The following is a 17,311-nucleotide window of genomic DNA, read 5'->3' as shown; positions in this document are numbered from 1 at the left end:
AAACGACAATGTTGGGTCTCCGCAGGTGTAAAACAAACCCCCCTGGCCACATCCTCTGCTAGGCCTCTCACCCCACCCTACTCTCTTTCCTGGAAAGAGAGCAGGGCCCAGGGCCCCAGGCCGGTGGGAGCAGTGATTGCATTAAGGACGGGAGATGGAGGGACAGAGAGGCCCTTTCATGTGCAGAGCTGAGCCACAGAGCAGCAAAGGGGAGACAGTTGTTCCTGGGGGCGAAGTAGGGTTGCCAACTTTCTAATCACACCAAACCGAACTCCCTTGCCCCGTTCCTTCTTGAGGCCCTGCCCATGCCCCGCCCCTTCTCTGAGGCCCCGCCCCTCGCTTGCTCCATCCCCCCCCGTTGCTCACTCTTCCCCACCGTCACTCACTTTTACCGGGCTGGGCCATGGGGTTGGGTTGCAGGGGGTGAGGGCTCCAGCTGGGGCTGTGGGCTCTGGGGTGGGGCTGGGTGTGAGGGGTTTGGGGTGAGAGATGGGACTCCAGGCTGGGGCAGGGGTATGGGGTATGTGGGGGGGGAGGGCTCTGGCTGGGGGTGGGGTCGGGGATGAGGGGTTTGGGGTGTGGGAGGGGACTCTGAGCTGGCCCAGGGGATTGGGGCACGGGGGGGTAAGGGTTCCGGCTGGGGGTGGGGCCAGGGATGAGGGGTTTGGGGTGCAGGTGGGGACTCCAGGCTGGGCCAGGGGGTTGAGGTGTGGGGGAAAGGGGTGAGGGCGGGGGCTCTGGGCTGGGCCAGGGAGTTGCGGGGGGGTTGCGGGATCCCGGCAGCTCTTACCGCAGCACCAAGGAAGCAGCCACCAGGTCCCTGTGGCCTCTAGGCGCATAGGCGGCCAGGCGGCTCTGTGCGGTGTGTGCTGCCTTCGTGCCGGCAGGCACCGCCCCCTGCTGTTCCCATTGGTTGCTGTTCCCGACCAATGGGAGCTGCGGAGCCTGTACTCGGGGCGGGGGCAGCGTGCAGAGCCTCCCAGTCCCTGGCCATCCCAGCGCCGAGGGGCCGCAGGGATCTGGCAGCCGCTTCCAGGAGCGGTGCAGAGCCAGGGCACGGAGGGAGCCTGCCTTAGCCCAGGGTCCCCACTGTGCCGCCGACCAAACTTTTAATGGCAGTTCCGACCGGAGCCACCGGGGTCCCTTTTCGACCAAGCGTTCCGGTAAAAATCCAGACGCCTGGCAACCCTACCAACAGGGTCTGACGTGAGGCGAACTGAAGCAGGGCCTGGCAGCACCGACAGCCATGAAGCCATCAGAGGGGATGGTCAGATCATGCTCTTCCGTCTCCTGGGGTTCCTACAGGGGCCATGCACCTCAGCCAACTGGGCCAACTTCAGACCGGGCCTGCAGAGCCGCTCCAGACCCTACGTTTGTCTGAGGAGTTCCGGTTTGGGCAGAGATTTCTCACTCCCCGTCCCAGAGCCCCTGGCAGTTCCCAGCTCCCTCAGTTGCTGCCTGATACCATCTCCTCTTCTCCCCTTTCTGTCACATTCCCTCCTTGGAGCATGCAGCCTGGTACCTCCAAATCCCACGTTCTTAGGCCGAGGGCATGTCTAGGAAGGCAGAGAAGGTCAGGGAGAAGCATTAAGAGGCAATCAGGGCGGGGCATTCAGGAAGGTCAGGGAGGGGCACTTCTGGGGGTACATAGGGGGGTCAGGGAGGGGCACTTCTGGTGTGGGGTTTGTAAACCTCATCCTAACCTAGTGCGTGTGTTGCGCATGTGTGTAAGGTACGTGTGTAAAATACCTTTTTGGGGGGTGTCAAGGACAGTGCACCATTGCGTGCCAAAACACGGGTGGCAAACATGTTTGTGCACGTCGTGCATGGGCTTGTGTGTGTGTAACACACAGACTTGTGTGCATCTGGGTATAGTGCGTGGGGGAGTGTAGGTGGCTGTCGGTGCTGCCAGGCCCTGCGTCCATTCGCCTCACGTCAGACCCCATCGGCCCCCAGAACGCTTGTGTGCCATGCACGTACGGGTGAGCGTATGCGTGGACATGGCTCTGTGTGTTCACACTCCCCCACGACAGGCACAGCAACCAGCTGTGCAAGGGCAAAGCCGCTGCCAGTGGAGGAAGAATCAAAGACAAAGTCCCCAGGTGGGAGCAGCTGATGCAGGGCTTGGTGCACAGATGAAGCCAAGCAACAGTGGGCAGGACAAAGGGGCCATTGTCAAGAACAGACCCCTGGGCTAAGACCTGCTCTCAGCCACACTCAGACAATGCTACGAACTCCCTTGGGGCTTCTGGGGTGCAACTCAGCAAAGCTGGACACAAGGAAACGAGATTGTCCAGTTCCCCTGCTCTGGCCCAGGGCTGTCCCTTGCAGCAGACGCGTCCATTACACAGCATCCTTAACTTGGTACAATCCGGGTGAATACCTGACCCTTGTGCTCCCAGGCCAGGAAGGAGCCAGGGATAAGAAGCTAAGAGAAGAGAATGGCACGACCCCTGCCGATTTGTCGGCGCTCCTCTCAGCCCCGGGCGATACACGTTCTGACAGCATCCCTGAAGCACAGCTCAGCTTAGAGGCAGTCAGCCTAGCGTTTCCCCGGCTGTACCACGGCGATAACAATTCCCTGCCTTACGGGGCACTGCAAGGACAAAGCTCGCAGGCAGCTCCAGCACTCCGGTGACCAGGGCCCCAGAAGTGCCCTGATGGATAGAGACGGACTGAGGCAGAGAGCAGATTAAGGCCTCGTCTGCACACAAAAGTTTTACGGCTTTAACGCTGCTGGGGTAATTAAAGGGATGCCAACCCAGCTAGTGTGGACGCACTGATACCGGGATAAAAGTGTTTCATACCAGTATAGTTATTCATTCCTCTGTGGGAAGGGGAGTAAGCTCTAGTGGTGTAAGGCACCTTTATACCTTATCCCTGTGCCCATGCTAGGGGCTGTAGCTATCTAAGACTATCGGTGAAATGTCACACCCTGAACTGACATATTAATACTGGTACAAAACCTGCACCCAGGTCAGGGTTAAGTGAGTCACCCAAGGTGAGACTCGAGTCGTTCATAAGCCAGGAATTAAACCCAGCTCTCCAGAGTACCTCTGCCATGCCCCTGCCCACTAGACCATCCTTCCTCCTCAGTCAGGCTTGGTGAGAATCGGCATCTGCCGGATCCCTGGGGCCGCTGAGTGGCCACACTGCCCTTGGGATTGCAGACCGGGGCAGAGCCACATTGCTACAATTGCTGCTCTCCATCCCCTGTCCCATGGAGGTGGCTGTTCCGGTCCCCAGGGCTTCTCTGCCCAACAACTGCCGGCAAACCCAGGGCTGTGCATGAAGCCATTCGGCTGCGATTTTTCTTCTCTCCTCCTTGCATCTGAGCGTGTAAGAAAATGTAAATTGCATTTCCCTTGGATTGGCTGGCGCTGCCTCCTGGCTCCCCTTTGAAACGCCGCTGCCAGCAAATCGCTCCCTTCTGCCCAGCGGGCGGGGTGATTTAGCTTTCATTCCGGGGGCCCCCTGCAGGCAGAACCCAGCTGCCATGACGTGCAGCCAGATCAGAGGGACCTGGTGTTCCTCCTTGGATGGCTCTTTGATGGATGAATTGTTTGCTGCCAGACTTTTGTTTTCATGTTCGGCTTCTAACAATAGCCTCCTCTGAAGGTCCCCTCCCCATCCCATCTCACCTTTCCCCTTGGTCTTTGGATTGTCTCCGCAACAGCCAGGGATGGAGAGCGGAGTTCTGCACTGAGGACCCGGGAACGGGCCTTCAAGCCAAAGGCTGGAGTTCTACATCAAGGATTGGAGCTCCCTTCCAAAGCAGGGCTGGACTGAGGTCCCAGCTCCACCCCAGGGGAAGGGGATTGGCACCGTGACCTGGGGCCCAGGCTGGAGGGCAAGGCATCAGATCCCAATGGAGGACAGAGCAAGGGTGCAATGATAGAGGCTAAGTGGGGAGGAGAGAGGGGAAAGGAGGAATTAATCCCTTTGCTGCTGGTGCAAAGGGACTGCATCTCCCCCTGCAGTCAATTCCCAGCAGTGCAGAACAACCCCTTGCTCAAGGAAATTCTGGCCCAGGCCGCGCTCTTGGGTGGGTCAGCCAGCAAGAGACAAAGGCAGTGTCAGCCTGCAACCACCGCAAGCTCCAGAGAGACACTGGCAGCAGAAGGCTCAAGTTAGAGCGTCTCCAGAGCTGCTGTAGCCGGCACCTCGGCCCCCAGCAGTGGCAGAATAGGGGAGGGACAAGCAGCTTCCACCTGTCCCAGAGCTGGTGCAGGGATGGATCCGGGGGATCGGAGCCATAGGTTTGGGGTTCCAGGAGGAGAGGGGTACTGCATGGACTCTGCTGGGCTGCTTTGCTCTAGGAGACCGCGGGAGGCTGAGATCAGACCTTATTCTTCAAGGCTCCGCTAAAGAAGCTGAGGCTGCAGAGGAGGCTGGGAAAGCCCCAGCTGCTTGATTGATACCTCTCCAGGGCCCAAGGCTGATGGCAGATGAGATGGAAATAATCTCCCAGCCGCCAGGGAGTTCTGCTGAGGAGAGCAGCCCGCATCTCCAGGGATTACTCCAGGAAAAGGAGCTTCTATTCTAGTCTCTTCCTGGCCCAGGAGGTGCCAGCGTGGCGAAGGCAGAGAGCACTGGCTCAGGGAGAGCCATGAATTATCCTGCAGGGCTGATGGATCTCTGTTGCAGGAGTGGTCAGATCATTCATCCAGCCTACGGGTGATAAAGAAAGCACACAGAACTAGGCCCCATGATGCCTGGCCCGCTGCATACAGGCACCTCTGGACACCTTGGGCAGGTGCCCCATTGCCTTGCCCCTCACGTTGTCATTTACGCCTGTGCATAGAGTTGCCAATTTTGGTTGGACGTATTCCTGAAGGTTTCATTACATGACATCATCTTTCATTCGAGATTCATCTGTAATTCCTGGAGACTCCCGGACAATCGTGTGCAAAGCCGACATCCCATGCTACCATTCTGATCGGGAGCATTTCGTTCCCACCACGAACTGGGACCGAGGGCTGTAGGAAAGTGGAGAATCAGGCCCCTATTTGGTAAAGGCCCCTGCGTGCCCTGTCCTTGCTAATCACAGATCGCTAGGCCTCGCCAGACACCCGCCTCTCGGCACCGCTGCCTCTGCCCAAAGCCTATAACAAACTGTCTGAGAATTGCTTCACGCAGCCCTGCAATGCAGCGGCCTCTGGGGTGGAATCGGCAGCTATTGAATGGGAGCATGGCAGCACTGCCCAACAGTTTGAGAGAGGAAGTTAAATAGAAGAACCAGCTCCAAATGAGGCAGTGCCTCCCCAATAACCCTGGGCTTTAAGTGGAGGTCTTCCATCCAAGTCCTGGCCAGACCTAAATCTTGCTTAGCTAATAGATGATGAGGAAAGCCTAGTCAGATGCATACAGACAGCTTGATAGCAAATGCCTGAACAGATCTGAAATTGCATCTAGCAGGGAGCACATGACAACCTCCCCTGCAACCAAGGTCTATCCTTCAAAGCACATTGGAACCCAGGGTCTGAACATCTTCTGGAGCAGCTTTAAAGAAATCAGAGCCCCTTCTCCCTTCCAGGTTCTTAAGGCTGTTTAAGAAAAGAAAACAACTAGACCAAAAGAGAGAGAAGCACTTCTTAATATGGCAACAGCGCATGTAATTCTATTACCTTGCTTTATTGATCGCACTCAGAGCAATTACTGGCTTTCGCCCAGTCACCTGCCAGTAAAAGAGAGAGAGAAAGAGACAGTAAGGAGAAAACAAAGAGTCGGTCACACATGCATTCTGGAGTTTGAAAACAAGAGCCCCGTGGGGAAGGCTTTGATTTTTAATTCATATGTCATTAGTAGCTATCATCTGTACGAACCCCCCACGCCTTATGCGGGTTCTTTCTTGATGGGGGGTTAGCTAAGATATCAGGTTACCTACCTTCCTTTCATCATCATCTGCAGAGGAAGATCCTATGTGGATCAGGAAGGTAATTACATTTCAATTTGTTCAAGGGGCGGCACCATATGGTCAAATTGGAACCAAAACATCTGTTCTGTGACACCTACCACTTCACAAAGCCCCAGAGCCATGGGAATGTGTGCGTGACTTTAAAGAGAAGAGATCCAGCTGGAAACAGCTTTGATAAAGAGGTAAACACCCCCCTGCAAGGCAAACAGGGCAGCATGGGGCATCAATGCACCATGGCTGGAAGGTGAAAGCCACTAGGAATAAAACTGACTAGTCTGTTTTCCCTTCCCAACCCCTGCAAAGTGCAAAGACTGAAAAGAACATTTAGCAGGATGGACTTGTGATTAAGATGCTTGGGAACTCTAGGTTCAGGTCCCAGCTCTGCCACAGAAGTCTTGCATGACCTTGGGCAAGTTACTGAATCTCTCTGTATCTTGGCTCCCCATCTGTACCATGGGGATATCACTTCCCCACGTCGCAGGGGTGGGGTGAAGCTAAATTCATCAGTATATTTAAGATGCGCAAAGACTCCAGCGGTGGGAAGCCGTTAAAATCATAGACAGAACCCCGTAGGGTGGGATCAGTGGAGCTATGTTCGAAGACACGAGCTGAGGGTAAGGCCCTTAGGGTTTTAAGTCTCAGCTAATGCTAAGAACACAGGTAGGACAGTTTGGGCTGGTTTTCAGAAGTGCTGAGAACTGGACTTTGACTGGAGTTGTGGGTTCTCCGACCTCTGAGCATCGGGCGCAAGTTTGGTTGGGGGGAGGTTACATGTATTATTTTGAGCGGTGAGATTCCCTTTAAGGGTTTCCCCTTCGCTGTAGATTCTGGCAAAGAGGTGGGGGAGTTACTCCGCTCCTTACTGCACAAACCCTCAAAACAAATGAACATGCAGGCGCTGGGCTCTTCTCCAGGTGCAGGATAAAGCAGAGCAAACAAGAGCCCTGGTTTCCGAAGCAAAGAAAGAAGGCAGCCCATGTTGTGCAGCAGGGCATCCCGGAGCTCTCACTCCAAACCCCGAAACAAACGCTGACTTCGATGTAAATGCAGAGAGAGAACAAATTCCAAGGAGCGTAGTGAGCCAAGCAGCCGGGCTCCAGAAGTGGCCCTGTCTCCACTCAAGCCAATTATGCGGCCTAAGCTGCAGACTAGTGCAAGTGAAGACTCCTGCCGCACTTTTAATGGCTCCCAGTAGGAAGGCAGTAGCCTACCCTGGCTCCACCTTCGCCTGTGTGCCTGCCACTTACAGCCCATTAACCCTGCAATGGCTGGATAGGAGCAGCGTGCAAAGGGCATGTCTACATGATGCCACACAGATGAGGTGGCCGTCTTCATTCTAGTGCGAATCAACCCATAGGGTTTAAGGCTCCCGTGGGGAAGAGTCGTTTTAAAGGGAGATGTGCAGGGCTGAATTCTCCAGGGATGCCCCACTGACAATACTGCGTGGTGCACATAGGCCCTGGCAGGAGGGACCTGTATCATGATCTCCAGCTACAGGTCATCCTTCAGGCCAGAATCCAGGCCTCTGCCACTTGAGCCAAAGGATTAATCCATTAGCTGGCAGGAGTAGTGGACTCTTATCCTCTATGTGGACTAGATTCTATAAGGTGATGTGACTCATTCAGCCACTGTGTTTCGGTTGCATAGGATGTAACTGAGGGCAGAATCTGGCCCACACATTATATAGTCAATTGCTACAAAATGACATCAGTGGAAAGGAAGCATCAGGAACATGGCAGGGTGCTTCAGGATGATGCAATCTCTATTCAGTTCTCTCCTTGGTTGGTGAACCAGTCCCCATTCAGGTCTGGACTGGTTGGTGGTCCCTATCCAAGTCTCTGACTAATTGGTTTTCCAGTCCCTAAACAAGCCCCGGATTGCTAGATGTTCCAGTCCCTATCCAAGTTCCGGATTGTTGGTGAACCAGTCCCTAATCAAGTCTTAGGTTGGCTGGTGATCCAGTTTCTATCCAAGTCCCTGGCTGGTTGGTGATCCATTCCATAACCAAGCCCGGGATGGTTGGTGAGCCAGCCCCGGTCCAATCCCCACTGGTTGGTGATGTGCTCTCTAGCTCACCCACAAGCTGTTGGGCTTGACGCACGAATCACCAGGTGAACTCCTCTGCCCAGTGATCTGTAGGGGGTCAGATTAGAGTCGACGATCATAATGGTCCCAAAATGGATTTTATAATCCACGGATCTATAATCCCCGTGTAAGGGTCCCCTATTCCTTCCCCCCCCATCTCAGGGAGTCTGGCACCATTGCTTGGCAGAGACAAGGAGCAGGAGAGCGGCAGCGAGGGCACGTGAAAGCGATCAGCCTACTTTCCTAGTGCCCATGGCCCTTCAGGCCCAGCCCCAGCTGGCTTTGTGCGGGCGGAAAGCAGGAAGGTGGAAAATCAGCCAACTCCCCCCGCTGGCCTTTCACCCCGGGGCTTGCTGCGCTAGGCAAACCCACCCCAAGAGGTGCTGTGTGGACCAGGGCCTCCCTTGCCCCTTGCACTGGGGTGAGCAGGCCCACGGCCGGACTCATCTCTCTGCCTCTGTCCAGTGCTGGCAGACGGCTGTTTTTGTGGCTGTGGAGCAGTGCAGGCCAGGTCTGCGGCAGCCAGGCTCCTGGCGGATGAGCAATAACACCATGACATCATTGTGTGAGCTGAGCCTCCCCAGAGAGGAGCGGGGGGTGGGGGGCCGGCGAGCGGGAGAGAGGAGCGCAGAGCGTGCCCGGCGAGCACTCTAAAAGCACTTAGCCAGACACGCAGCGGCAGGGCATGCTAACAGAACCCAAGTATGGTCGCTTTCGCAATGGCTCAGTGACGCCCTCGGAGGACCCAGCCATGAGCAGCAAGGTCGCGGCAGCCACCCCGGCCCCCTCGCCGCCCGCCTCCCTGGCCCACCCGTGCCCCGCGCTGGGCGAAGCCCGCTTGCCGGAGGAGCAGGAGGCCGTGACCACCTTCTGCATGCTGATCCCCAAGATTCCCCAGTGGAAGTTCTCCAGCCCCTCCGGCTTCCTGAGCCGCAGCCCTTCCAGCGCCAGCAAGGACCTGTCGTCCCCGGCCAAGCCCGGGGGCCCCGGAGAGGCAGGAGGTTCCTCCTCCGGCCTGGCTGCTGTCCTGAGCGCCTGCGAGCCTGTCTGCCACTCTCCTTGTTCCCTGCAGGTGATGAACCGGTTCCGAGGAGTGGGAGGGAGGAAGGCGGCTCGGGTCGAGGGAGTCAAACTGGCCGGCGAGGAATGGAACCGGAAAGGTAGCTTCATCAATAAACCGGCGCAGGGCTGGCTCCATCCGGACGAACGGGTCCTGGGACCAGGGGTCTCCTACATTGTCAGGGTAAGCCCGTTTCTCTGGCCTCCCCTCCCCTCGCTGCCCACCCCTGTCCAGGGCTGAACGAACTCCCATGCTGACTGCATCTCCGCAGCTGGGATTGAATTGGGAGTCCACTGCCTTGGCACTCGGATCCCTGGGCTCCTCTGTCATTCGGGGCTGGCAGCCGGGAAGGGGAGCCCCCAGCCATGGGTAGAGGGAAGTTTGGGATGGTTCTCCCCCGACACCACCCAAATTCCCCAGTTTTCAAGGCTTCCTCATTCAAGTTCCGTCTGTTCAAGGCCTCAAAGCCCAGGTGTCACCCTGCCCTGGGAGGGGTTGGTGTTGCAAAGCCAAAGGCTGTCACCATCACACCACGGTAGCTGGGACTTAATTATGACTTGGGCCCTTTGGGGCAACCTGGCCTTGCCCGGGCAATTGCACATGGTTTAAAACAAGCCCACTGCTGCTTAGCCAGCGTGAAACCTGTACTCAGCTGCCAGCTGCACTGAGACCTCGTCCTTCACTGGGCAAGGATCTCCGGCCACTTGTTGATGACCTGAGCCCTGGGATGGCGGGGGGTATTGTTACTCCTCCCCCATACCAGAAATGGGAAACTGAGGCACAAAGTGGGGACAGTCACACGGTGACTCTGTGGTGAAGCAAGGAGCAGAATCCAGCTCTCCTGACTCCCAGCTCAGTGTGTCAACCCTAAGAGCACCACCAAAGACCCATGGCCTACTGCTCTCCTTTACCCCCGTTTGACACCACTGTCATTGACTTCGGTGGAGTTACTCCTGACTTGTGCCAGTGTCAGTGAGGGCAGACTCAGCCCTGCTTAAGCCACCCCTTAAACATCCCCTAAGTTTCTGTGTACAGCTGGGCTGAGGAAGGAGGGCCCAGTGGTTAGGGTGCTAGGCTAGGACTTGGGAAAATTGGGTTAAATTCCCTGCTCTGCTATAGACTCCTTGGGTGAGTTACTTAGTCTAAGCTTTGCCTCAGTTTCCCTGTCTATACATTGGGGATAATAGTCCTGCCCCACCTCGCAGGGGGTGAGGATAAATGCATCAAAGGTTGGGAGGGGCTCAGTTACTCTGGTGATGGGCTGGTTTGAGCTTTGGTTTCCAAAGGGCTCGGTTGGGCCTGGTGCACTGTGCACTCTAACATACAACCCCCTGCCCGCTCCCCCCAGAGGAAGCCACCGTGGCGTGGACACAACAGCAAGATTCCCCCCCCCACCCCCCCCGACTCCAATTCTTAAAGCTGGGGCTTACGCTTGACCATGGAAATGGCTTTGCTGGGGGTGCGTGTGTCCCAGTCTTTGTCTCCCATGCAAATGCCGCTGGGCCTGCTGCTGTGGTCTGGACCCAACACAACTCCACTGATTTCGTTGCCCCTGGGCTCTGAGAGCCACCAGAGGAAACCTACCCAGCCTGCAGGCCATAGGAGGCCCCCTTGGGCCCACGTGTGCTGGCTGGGCGAGTAGCCAGCTCTCCCCGCTGCTTTGCACGGGTGTAACTGCTGACACAAGGTCAGGGAGAATCAGCCCCTAGGGGTTAGTTGAGAAAGGAGAGAGATTTACCTCCCCGCTCCCAGAAAAGCATGAGCCAGCCTCCCCAGCAGGGTGCGAGGTGGCCGTGGCACATTCTGGCTGGGCCCCATTCACTCTCCGTCCAGCCTTGCTTGCCTCCCTCCCTCGGCGTGTCTATTCCCCAAAGGCCTCCCACAGCCCCGGGCCCGCAGCACGCCCAGAAAGACGCAGCTTCGAAGCAGGCTCGTGCTCCTCGACCCAGGGGTTTACGAACCCCGGCCCAGACTCTCAAAGGTATTTAGGCAGCTCGGGCTCTTGAGCCCCCCTCACCTGAGCTCCCGTGGCCAGCCGAAGTCTCCGCCCGAGCTTCCACACAGAGCTCGTGTGCTTCTGTCCGCTCGTGCCCAGCTGAAGTGCACACAAACCCCATGGGAGTTAGGTGCCTAAATACCTCTGAGAACCTGGGCCCAAGGTCCTGATCTCTGGTCCGTCCACACAGCTAAGCATGCAGGATCGGGGCTGGAATAGCTAGACCGTGTAGACGCATTGATACACCAGAAAGCCGGGGGCTGGAAAGGCTGGTTTCCAGCAGGGGAGAGTCTGCTGCCACGGCACTGGAGGGGTCTTCCTGAAAAGGCCTTGTGGCAGATGAGGGTCCTAAACAGGATGGGGAAGGTTCAGAAGACCCTCCTGTTTCCCAGTGCCTCTGGGGATACTGACTGGCCCTGCAGCTGGCCTGGACCCACCAGTGCAGTCTCGCCCCTTACCCCAGAGGTAGCTGAATAGCAAGAGACAATAAAGGAGGGGGAAGTTTAACAAACTCCTTCACAATGGGGCCTCTGCTCCAGCACTGAGATTAGGATCTGAGTTCAAATCCCCCAGGCTTCACAGGGGATGAATCTGGGCCCATCGTAGAAATAGGGCCAGCTGTGAAGTTTGGATCTAGGGCTTTGGTTTAGGCCTATCTCCAGGGTTACACACACACCCTAGCCTAGTGGGACATTTTGTGGAGTGGGTTTAGTGTGGCCCAGCTCTCCAGATGCTCCAGGGGTTAGTGCATGAAGATGGGAGGTAGGACTCCTGGGTTCTAGCCCCAGTTCTGGGAGGGGAGTGGGGTCTAGTGGTCACAGCACAGGACGTGGAGCCAGGACTCTGGGGTTCAATTCAGATCTCTACCCCTGATTTGCTGCCTGATGTTGGGGGGGAAAAAAATCACATCAATGTGCCTCAGTTTCCCCATCTGCAAAATGGGGATAGTAATAACAAGTACCTGCTTCCCAAAGGAGTTGTGAGGGTTCACTGGTGAAAGCCCTCTGAGATTCTGGGGGTGCAAGGTGCTATGGAGGTCAGTCTCAACCACAGTGCTATGAGCTCCAGGGTTGCTGCTTTTGGGACTGAAAGGGTGAGACACTTGTAATTGAATTTGCTGATGGCATTTGGCTCCTTGTCTTACTCTCAATTAACTTGTGGTAATTTACAACTGCAGGCGAGATGGAGGAGCAGGGCAGCATGTCTCCGGTTAGCCTCTGTCTCTCTCCTCCCCCTGCCCCATCATAGATCATCAGATGTTTGACGTGTGGGACAGTGGTTGAGAGCTAACCTGATTTAAAAGGAAATGCGCAGAGGTTAACTCCTTCAGTGCGGGCTGTTTCTACAGGAGCCATAGGAGGAGGCTGGCAGAAGGCAGAGAGAGGGGCATGGTGTTGGGGACAGAGAGAGAAGAGGTGCATTGATAACAGCGTCTTTCCTTACCAAAGGATCCCAAAGCAACTTGCTGTACAGCTCTCTTTGCCCAGCACTGAAATGCAGCCATTGCTGGGGTGGAATTTAGCCACTACACTGCAGTGTAGAACAGGGAGCAAAGAAGTCGAAAGGGGATACCCCGAACTCCCAATAAAGTGAAGGCTTGAGGCTGCAGGGGAGGCTGTAGGCTGGCAGCAGATTTCCATCTCCGCAGCAGCTGGAATGCCAGTCGGGGAGAGCACAGGGCAGGAGTCAAAGCTCAGGGGAGGAAAGAAGGGGGCATGGTCCAGTGGGTAAAGCACCGGCCTTGAAATCAGGATAATCGCGCCTGACTCCTGTCTAACACAGGCCGGAACACCTGCCCCTGGACCATAATTCAGCTGGCAGTGCTCGCTCTGCCACTGCCTTGCCAGGCAACCTAAGGCAAGTCACTTAGGACACTGTCTCTTTGCCTCAGCTTCCCTCTTCTGCAAAATGGGGATAAAGACACTTATTTACAGGGGCCTTGGGAGACTCAGACTTATCTGAAAAGGCTTTGGGGGGGTCCTGTGCTGGAGGGAGCCATCCAAGGGCAAAGTCCCATTATCCCCAGCACAAAAACATTGGTGTATCCTCCTGCATCGGTCCCACCCCCCAGAGCTTACAGTAGCTGCACGGCAGAAGGCAGGACCATCAGTAGGGCACTATCCTGTCTCCCCCCTTCCCCAACCTCCCCATAAGGCAGGACTTTGATGGGGAGCAAGCTGCTGCTTGGCCCTTGAAATGAAAGTAACTAGAGTTGGCAAAGACTGCCCCCGGTCTAAGGGGCAAATCAGCACAGGTCAAGGCAGCTCTCCCAGTTTACGCCAGCTGAGGATCTGGCCCTAGGTATCCACCCCTCAGAGAGAGGCCAGGATAAAGGTCCTGATCCTGAGACCAAGGAGCGCTGGGGTTGCTCAGAACCTCTTAGGCTCCCCCCCCTCCTTTTCCCCCTCAGGAGAGGTTGTACATTTTAATCACTGCTAGCAAGGGATAAGCAGGTGAGCGCTGCAGGAGGCGAGCACCTGGAGGGATGATCCAAGTGAATTTCTTTCCAGCCCTAAGCTTGCTGTGGCCCTAATCAGCCGCCATGCATTTCGCCTCCAGCCTTTTCTCCTGGAGCCCTGCCAAACCCATTAAACTGACCTCGTTGGCAGTGCCTGCTGGAAAGGCAGCTAATGCACCACTGAAGAGGGGTAGGGGCTGGGAGGGGGGCACAGCGACGTGGGGTTGGCCCCGCATGCAGACAGATGGAGCTGGAAATCATGGCTACACGGTGGCTGTTTAGCAGCTGGCGAGAGACGAATTTCGTGGATATCAGTCCGGTGCCCAGAGGGAAGGTGTTGACGCTGCACAAAGCCCCATGGCAACTGGCACTAATTGGCCCCCTTGCTAGCCGCCTCAGCGGAGAAGCCACGGCCTGACAGCAATGGAGACGGAGCTTGCTCTTGGAGACAGGCTCCCTTCCAGCTCGGGGCTGAGGCCTGCCAAGTGGGTGGTGCGTGGGCAGTTTGCCCACACGCTGTCTGCTCTGTCCCTGCTCGGTGCAGACAGAAGGCTCCAGGCTGCAGAGCTGTCAGCCTGGCCCCCTTCACCCTGGCACCGACATCCTCAAACCATTCGAGGGGCCCGCTCGATCAGGAGCGTGAGTTATGAGCGCGGCCTGCCGAGGCGGGGCAGGATTAGCAGCGTACCAGGCCGGACTCGGGGTAGCGTGGCCTCTCACTTGTTCTGGCTCAGCTTCCCCCCGCCGCACTCTTCGGCCTAGTCCAGTCGCCGGTATGACCTGCCCCTCCCAGCCACGTCACTAGACAGGTCAGCCCTGCCCAGCCCTGCCCAGGAATGGAGTCCCGTAGACAAAGTCCAGGAAAGCACAAAACAAAGAGACCTTTGCACCAGCCAGGCTCAGCATCCCACCTCCTTCCTCCCAGGCTGGCCCCAGCTGCAACAGCCTCTCCTGATGCCCGCCGGTGGGTACCGGGCTATGGCCAACCCAACCCTCTGGCCCAGCCAGCCACAGTCCTTTGCCAACCCCCGGTCCCCAGTCAGGCTCTTTGGTTCCACGTAGGAGCAGCTTCTACTCCCCAGCCAGCTGTCATCTGCTGGGCTTTCCTGCCCTGAAGGACGACACCTGCACATGGGTAGCAGGATAGGGGTGAGCGGCCCCGGCCTCCTGGCCTTCAAAGGGGCAGGTCACCTGCCCGGTTACACCCCAGCTCTGTTAGCCAAGGCTGCAGGAGGCTCTTGGACTCTAGAACAGTGCCCAGCCAACGCTAGTGGGGGGCAGCACGGGGCACTGAGCGGGTGTGGCTTACCCTTGCTCCGCTTGATGCCAGCCAGGGGCTGCTTTTCTGGCCTCCCAAGGAGAGTTCTGATGTGCCCCCCAACAGGGCAAAAGGGTGGGAGTCAGTACATGAAATGTGCTCACAGATAAAGCCTCGGGGATGCCCTCTCTTTGCACCCCTCGCTGGATTCCAGAGCCCGGGCTCCAGCCCAAGCCCGACTGTCTGCCCTGCTATTTTTAGCCTGTCAGCCCGAGTCCATTGAACTGGGTGTGTGAATTCCGTAAGCTCTTTGGGGTGTGCTAGCTCCTGCTCCCCCCTAACCTGTTGCTCCCGCCTGGCTGGGTCTCCTGTTGCCCTCTCGTGAGCTGGGGATCTGAGCAGGGCACTGCAGCCTGGCTGATTTCAACCCCTTTCTCTTCCAGTACATGGGCTGCATTGAAGTGCTGCGCTCCATGAGATCTCTTGACTTTAACACCCGGACGCAGGTTACCAGGTAAGCCCCTCCGGGCCCCCTGCCCCGGGCTTTCCCCTACTTCCAAATGAATGCACCAGCTTTCCGGAGATTCAGGGCTGAGAAAGCCTGTGGGACGGGTTCGTCTCCACCTAGCACTGCAGGTGCTCCATAGAGCTTGCAGTCCAACCAACCTGCCTGGCTGACCCCTGGCACCCACACCATGCCATGGCACACAGCGCGGGCCCTAAGGGACCCCCTGTCTGACCCCAGGCATCCACACTATGCCATGGCACACAGCGCGGGCCCTAAGGGACCCCCTGGCTGACTCCTGGCACCCACACCATGCCATGGCACACAGCGTGGGCCCTAAGGGACCCCCTGTCTGACCCCAGGCATCCACACCATGCCATGGCACACAGCGCGGGCCCTAAGGGACCCTCTGTCTGACTCCTGGCGTCCACACCATGCCATGGCACACAGCGCGGACCCTAAGGGACCCCCTGGCTGACTCCTGGCGTCCACATCATGCCATGGCACACAGCGCGGGCCCTAAGGGATCCTCTGTCTGACTCCTGGCATCCACACCATGCCATGGCACACAGCGCGGGCCCTAAGGGACCCCCTGGCTGACACCTGGCACCCACACCATGCCATGGCACACAGCACGGGCCCTAAGAGACCCTCTGTCTGACTCCTGGCGTCCACATCATGCCATGGCACACAGTGCGGGCCCTAAGGGACCCCCTGGCTGACTCCTGGCGTCCACACCATGCCATGGCACACAGCGCGGGCCCTAAGGGACCCCCTGGCTGACTCCTGGCACCCACACCATGCCATGGCACACAGCGCGGGCCCTAAGGGACCCCCTGGCTGACACCTGGCACCCACACCATGCCATGGCACACAGCACGGGCCCTAAGAGACCCTCTGTCTGACTCCTGGCGTCCACACCATGCCATGGCACACAGTGCGGGCCCTAAGGGACCCCCTGGCTGACTCCTGGCGTCCACACCATGCCATGGCACACAGCGCGGGCCCTAAGGGACCCCCTGGCTGACTCCTGGCAACCATACCATGCCATGGCACACAGCGCGGGCCCTAAGGGACCCCCTGGCTGACTCCTGGCGTCTACACCATGCCATGGCACACAGCGCGGGCCCTAAGGGACCCTCTGTCTGACTCCTGGCATCCACACCATGCCATGGCACACAGCGCGGGCCCTAAGGGACCCCCTGGCTGACACCTGGCACCCACACCATGCCATGGCACACAGCACGGGCCCTAAGAGACCCTCTGTCTGACTCCTGGCGTCCACACCATGCCATGACACACAGCGCGGGCCCTAAGGGCCCCCCTGGCTGACTCCTGGCATCCACACCATGCCATGGCACACAGCGTGGGCAGGGGTGGGTTATGGGTGCCAGACACCATGGAAGGTGGGGCGGGCGTGGAAACTGACTCTGTTGTCCTGGTCTGGGGGAGATCGCAGGCCTCCAGTCTTCAGGGTTGGCTCCCCTTCCCCACCCCTCAGCTCCACCCCAAACAGCCCAGCTGAGAAATCCCCATGTGCATTTCAAATAAAGCCACCGGCCCGGAGGGCGCAGGGAAGGGACATGGGGGGCAGGTTCTGCTGCAGCAGCTCCGTCTGCAAACCAGACAGGTAGCAAGAGAAGCTCGGGGTGGAGGGGGGGGGGGCGCAGAACGGCAGAGTCTCCTGCCTGCCGATGCAGCGTTGGGCAGCCCCAGGTGGATCGACAGGAGGCGGGGGAGAGGGAAGGAGCCTCCAGAGCAGATTGCCAGCCACGGCGTATTGATGGTCCTGTCCCCCAGCGCCGTGGGAGCAGCAGGAGCACGGAGCAGGCGGAGGGTGAAGGCGCCGGGGGACACGCATGGAGGCAGCCTCCATCCAAGTCCTGGGGATGGGGACGAGGTCCCTGGGAGACGTCTCCCTCGGGCGCGTGGACTCCGTGGGCTTGGGGAGCAGGCCGAGCTGCTAGCTGGGACTCAGGGACCCGCTGGCTCCATGTAGCTTCTGCATGTGGGGAGACCTCCATATTTACCC

General features: G+C 57.8%; 1 protein-coding gene across 4 annotated transcripts in view; it reads left to right on the top strand.

Moving 5' to 3' along the window:
* Positions 1-17,311, top strand: part of SHC2 (SHC adaptor protein 2) — a 30,213-nt gene that overhangs the window by 1,324 nt on the left and 11,578 nt on the right. For 3 of the 4 annotated variants that reach the window (XM_043535982.1, XM_037885989.2, XM_037885988.2), the window contains exons 1-2: positions 8,037-9,245; positions 15,218-15,288. In XM_043535982.1, the coding sequence (XP_043391917.1) occupies positions 8,688-9,245; positions 15,218-15,288 (629 nt within the window). In that variant the 5' untranslated portion in view covers positions 8,037-8,687. Of the gene's footprint in view, positions 1-8,036; positions 9,246-15,217; positions 15,289-17,311 lie in introns of those variants that run through there. The other variant, XM_043535983.1, reaches the window with a different exon arrangement.

Source organism: Chelonia mydas, chromosome 25 (assembly GCF_015237465.2).
Source record: "Chelonia mydas isolate rCheMyd1 chromosome 25, rCheMyd1.pri.v2, whole genome shotgun sequence".
NCBI lineage: Eukaryota > Metazoa > Chordata > Testudines > Cheloniidae > Chelonia > Chelonia mydas.
The sequence above is the reverse complement of the archived record's forward strand: the minus strand, read 5'-3'. Positions and strand labels throughout refer to the sequence as shown.